The 6,000-nt window shown below is 42.5% G+C and overlaps 1 protein-coding gene across 3 annotated transcripts in view; it reads right to left on the bottom strand.

Moving 5' to 3' along the window:
• Positions 1 to 2,088: 2,088 nt before the first annotated feature.
• Positions 2,089 to 6,000, bottom strand: part of SLF2 (SMC5-SMC6 complex localization factor 2) — a 137,524-nt gene continuing 133,612 nt past the window's right edge. For all 3 annotated transcript variants that reach the window (XM_073555775.1, XM_073555777.1, XM_073555776.1), the window contains one exon: positions 2,089 to 4,495. In XM_073555775.1, the coding sequence (XP_073411876.1) occupies positions 4,391 to 4,495 (105 nt within the window). In that variant the 3' untranslated portion in view covers positions 2,089 to 4,390. The remainder of the gene's footprint in view (positions 4,496 to 6,000) is intronic.

Below are 6,000 nucleotides of genomic sequence, written 5' to 3'. Positions count from 1 at the left end.
GCAAACCTCCTTCCATCAGCAAGGGCATTGAAGATGAAACGTGGCTGGGTCTTTCAACATGACAATGATCCAAAGTACACTGCCAGGGCAACAAAGGAGTGGCTTCGTAAGAAGCATTTCAAGGTCCTGGAGTGGCCTAGCCAGTCTCCAGATCTCAACCCTATAGAAAACCTTTGGAGGGAGTTGAAAGTCCGTGTTGCCAAGCGAAAAGCCAAAAACATCAATGCTCTAGAGGAGATCTGCATGGAGGAATGGGCCAACATACCAACAACAGTGTGTGGCAACCTTGTGAAGACTTACAGAAAACGTTTGACCTGTCATTGCCAACAAAGGATATATCACAAAGCATTGAGATGAAATTTTGTTTCTGACCAAATACTTATTTTCCACCATAATTTGCAAATAAAATGAAAAAAAAAAAACAGACAATGTGATTTTCTGGATTTTTTTTTCTCAGTTTGTCTCCCATAGTTGAGGTCTATCTATGATGTAAATTACAGACGCCTCTCATCTTTTTAAGTGGTGGAACTTGCACTATTGCTGACTGACTAAATACTTTTTTTCCCCACTGTATATACTACATTCATACAACATACATACTACATACATACAACATGCTACATACATATAACATACATACTACATACAATACATTAATACAATACACACAGACATACAGTACATATAACAGAGTACATACTCACCATCACTTGTCACTTTGATCCCCGAAGCCAGTGTCATCTGTAAAAAATATTAAAATAACAAACAACCAATATACTCCCTGATCCGCAGAAATCCACGAGTGTCCCATGACATAGGACATAGGCAGACCCACCAGCAATCAGGACCAGCGAGCAAGCTGGTATCCAAGGTAAAACAGCAGGTATCTAAGAGCCGGCCCAGCTCTTAGATACCCGTTGTTTACATTTGAAACCAGCTCCCAGCGTCGCTGGTCTCTCGCTGCCACACGCAGAGATGCGTGCTGGCCAGCGGGAGACCAACGATCAAAAAAATGGCCCAGGACGATTGAGCGCGATCAGCAATACCCGGCTGGAGGGCCGGTCGCTGATACATGTCACACACAGCGATATCGCTGGCGAGATCGCTGTGGCATAACAAAATCAGCGATCTCGCTGTGTGTGACAGGGCCCTAAGATAGTATCTACATCTCACAAGTCCATGTCTTAATACACAGCAATATAACAAAGGCCTAAGGCCTCTTTCACACTTCAGTTTTTTACAATCAGTCACAATCCGCCAGGTTTTGAAAAAAAACGGATCCTCAATTTTTTTTTGAGGATCCGTTTTTTTTCCCCCATTGACTTGCATTAATGGCGGATTGTGACGGATTGCTGTCCGTTGCATCCGCTTTTTTTGAGGATCCGCCAAAAGTTGCTGTCCGTCACCATCCTCAAAGATTTCAAAATGGAGCTTGTAATGTTTTTTTCTCTGGCGGATCCTCCAGACACTCATTTAACCCGAAATTCTTTCTGGGTGCCGGACAAAAATCTCTCTCTATCTCTTCCCCCCCCCGCCCCCCCCAGCGGTTCCTTTAAATTTCCTCATTTTCAGGATCCGTCTAAAAACGGATCCTGTGCCATCCATTCATATCAGTTGAGAACGGATCCGCTTTTCCGCCTTTTTGGCGGATTGTAACTGATGCAAATAAGTGTGAAAGAGGCCTAACATTGAATGCTATTAAAAGGGTTGTCCACTGCTTAACTGAAGATATATAAAAAAAAATTGTGATGATATACAGTCATTTCCTGCAGTGGCACCGCTCTGTCACGCTGCTGCTCCCGGCGGATAGGGCGACGTTGTGTTACATTACCGCCGCAGCTAATCAGTGGCTGCTCTGATAAAATAGTAAAAGCTGTAGCTGGTTAGTGGACGCTGATTGTCGTCACTTAATGACCGATGTCACATGCTGGTTTCTATGGGGCCCTGAACTAATTAAGCAAGGATTGCCTAGTACTGGCTGCACACATACATATATACCCCCCCCCCACACACATAATAGATTAGATTGTACTATATAACTATCAAATGAACAAGTTGCTTGCTTTTGTGAAGAACAGAAAACAAGGAAAGGGATTAACTTTTTGTTTTATAAATAGCAAACATAAAAAATGAGGAATAACAAAGTGCAACTTTCATAGAAACAAAATTCTTCTACATATACAAAAATACAAGGTAGTTTAGAAATGATAATATATTAACATAGTACAAAAAAAAAAAAATCTATAAATTAAATTAACAGAGTTGGGTTATTTCTTTAAACCCTCCCCAAAAAAGATGATGTCACTATTACTGACCTTTATAAAAAAGGAATTGTTAGCAGATGTGTCTGTGTTAGTAAATACTTACATTAATAATGAAAAACAAATTCTGGTTCATTTTTCTTTGGGCTGCATTTTGAAGCCCCTCTGTTAAGGCCTCCCGGAAATCATCAACATATATTGTTGGGCTGTAGAAAAATACCTACTGCTCAGTGTCTTCTGCTCTTCCCGGGACCTCTCCCGTCCCCTTTGGCTATTTGTTACTATATGGACCGCTCCAGTGTTTGCTGGGCGGAGGTCACTTCACCATGTAAATCTAGGAGAGCCAGAAGGAGGATCTCAGACTTACACAGAGAGCTTATGACTGTTGCATGTGACTTCCGGTCAGCCAGGAGCTGCGGTCACAATATAGTGTAGTGGGATTGGAGCGACGCCAGAAACAGCAGAAGACAGGGGCTGGTAAGTATTTTACTACAGGCAGGGACCAGACATTAGTGATACCACTCCAAGGGTGGCACTATAAAAAAACAAACAAAACAAAAAGCACCGGTGTGGTGATTTCAGAGAATAGGTGATAATCTGCAATTGTTGGCAGCGGGTGCTGTACTTTGATACTGGAGTTAATAAACAGCAGATTGGTGTTGGATCCCCATCTGCTCTCCGTTATCCCGAGGATAAGTCATCAATAAAGTAAGCCTGGAAAACACTTTTAAATCATCGGTGGCAGAGCGTATGCCGGCACATAAGTGAAATGTAACCATCAAGTCTTCATTCTACTTATACATTTGCAGAAGTCACACATCACAAAAAAGATATTTCAGAATAATTACTTTATCGGGAATGCGATACCACCTACGATGCAAAACTGAAGAGAATACTTCCTGGCTCTATGGAGATATTCCTATTTTAAAAAGGTCAGATATAGTGGCATGTTAAAAAAAAAAATAGATACAAAATTGAACATTTAAATGACAGAATTAAGAATTCTCACTCTTACCCAAAATAGTGGAGATCTACAGTATGTTACAGCAATAAATGGAAGTTCTTCTGCTACAGGCATGACAACCTAATGTGTTCCAACTTCAGTATCTTTGTGCACGTCAGCAGCATAGAGATGAACATTTACAGCGGCTTTCCCATAATTGACACTTATCACATATGCCCAGTGACTTCGCAAGGTCACCACGGCTGATAATAAATGACCATTGTGAGACATCTTTAAAGGGGTTGTCCGGGTTAGACTTATTTTCTTATAGACTTGTAGACTTACTGATCCTTGGGCCTTCCTGAGTCTTTGCTAACAAGCCACCGCAGCTAATCATTAGTCTCAGCGGTGATGCACATTTGGACAACATGAGCACCTAAGCCCTGTGATTGGCTGCAGCAGTTACGTCCCTGTCCGTGCTGCAGCCTGTTAAAAGATCGGGGCAGCGGCACAGAGGAATCAATGGAGCAGCGGAGGCTTTGTGACTGCTCAGTTTCTGATTTCATATGTCTGCAGCCTTAGGGGTCAAAAAGATTATCCTGAAAAACCCTTTTAAACGATGTTGAGGATAGTTTAGTTCTGTAGCCGTTCTAATATGCAGAAGGATAGAAGTAAATAGCTCACTACAGACGGCCACGTTATCTTACAATCCAGTTTGTTCAATAATTTTTTTTTTTTTTAACAAAAAACAAACATTCTGCCTACATACAGGATTTACCAAATATTACAAAAGACAACAAAAAGACATCAGCTTGGTTAACTGTATAGGCTGTGGTTATTAAAATGCAAGTTTATGCCCAAGCATTGTTTTTCTATTAGGCATGGTTTACGTAACCAATATTGTGAAAAGCTTATTAAGTCCTTATGTACATTTACCTTATATCATATATACATGTTATAAAATTACCAAAAATGGGCACTATTTTACTTACTTTCTTTGGTGAATCACATATTTACCACGATATGTAATAAGATTTAAAGTATATCCAAAATGTCTGAATTGTAATTTAAAAGTTAAAGCAGGTGATGCGGAAAATGGCATCTCTCATATTTTCTATACATCGTCTACAGTAAAGCAGAAAGTAGAGCCATTTAGTGGTAGGGGGAGGTGGGGATAAGGGGGACATCAGTTGTCATCATAAGGAAAATCCTGAGAATCGCTGATAATTTCTTCTGAGGTTTTCAGGCTCGAGTCGTCGCACTTTGGCTCCCAGTAATCATGAAGCTTTCCCTTGATTAAAGAATAAAAATGAGCGAATATCAAAAATATAATGTACATGCACCACATTCATCGAAAAGTAAAATAAAGCATTGACTTAAAGAGGGCCTACTTTCTTATAAATACATTAAACACATGGTGTAAAAACTAATAATTTAGCTTTTAAATTAAAGGGATTTTCCCATGAGCAAAACAGGGATTTTTGGGTACTCACAGTAACATCCTTTTCTCAGAGTCATTCATTGGGGGACACAGAGACAGTGGGTGTTATGCTGCTTGCCACTAGGAGGACACGAAGTAAACCAGAAAAAAAAAGTTAACTCCTCCCCTGCAGTATACACTCTCTCGCTGGATGAGATATCTCTAGTTCAGTGAAAAAAGCAGTAGGAGCTTAAATAGTCAACAATAACCATAACTATATCACAATCTAAGAATGCTACAAATGAGCCAGTAGGCTAAACAGGGCAGGTGCTGTGTCCCCCAATGAATGGCTCAGAGAAAAGGATTTTACGGTGAGTACACAAAAAGCCCTATTTCTCCTATGCTTCATTGGGGGACACAGACAGTGCGACGTCCTAAAGCAGTCTCTGGGTGGGGAGCATACATCTGCTAGTACCCCATGTACCACTGAGTCAACACTGAGGTACTGCAGATTGCAGGATGCGTCTGCCGAGAGCTGCATCCGCAGAGGCCTGAGAATAAATTTGGTGATGTTTTTTAAAAGAATGCAGACTGGACCATGTCGCAGCCTTGCAGACCTGTTCTGCCGAGGCCTGGTGCCGAATGGCCCACTGACCGGGTAGAGTGCGCCTTAATCCCCGCTGGGACAGGCGCGTTCCTGACATGGTATGATTCCTGAATCGCTGAGCGATTCCACCTGGCTAGCGTTGCTTTTGAAGCGGCTAGACCCTTCCTATGCCCCTTTGGAAGTATGAACAGGGCATCTGACTTGCGGAAGGGAGCCGTCCGCGAGATGTACCGTCTCAGCGCCCTAACCACATCCAGGGTGTGCAGGGCCTTCTTAATGCGATGGATTGGGGCCGGAAAAAAGGAAGGCAAAACAATTTCCTCGTTGAGATGGCAAGAGGAGACGACCTTTTGCAGGAAGGACGGGGACGTCCTGAGAACTACCTTGTCCTGATGAAATTTCAGGAACGGAGAGCGGCAGGACAGGGCTGCCATTTCCGAAACTCGTCTGATTGACGTAACTGCCACTAGAACGACCACTTTCCAAGAGAGGACGGTCAATGACACGTCCTGCAGCGGTTCGAAAGGAGCCTCCTGTAAGGCCCCGAGAATCAGGTTAAGGTCCCATGATTCCAATGGCCTTCTATAAGGAGGTGCCACATGGGAAACTCCTTGAATGAACATCTTGACCTGAGGTTTGGTGTCAATTTTGCAATGGAAAAGCACTGACAAGGCCAAAATTTGGCACTTGAGCGAGCCAAGCGCGAGGCCTGATTTTAATCCGGATTGAAGGAACTCCAATACAGCTGAAATGGAGAGCACCAGAGGGG

Source organism: Dendrobates tinctorius, unplaced genomic scaffold (genome assembly GCF_039654945.1).
Source record: "Dendrobates tinctorius isolate UK_male_01 unplaced genomic scaffold, ASM3965494v1 ptg000230l, whole genome shotgun sequence".
Classification (NCBI taxonomy): Eukaryota; Metazoa; Chordata; class Amphibia; order Anura; family Dendrobatidae; genus Dendrobates; species Dendrobates tinctorius.
This window is presented reverse-complemented; position numbering and strand designations above follow the sequence as displayed.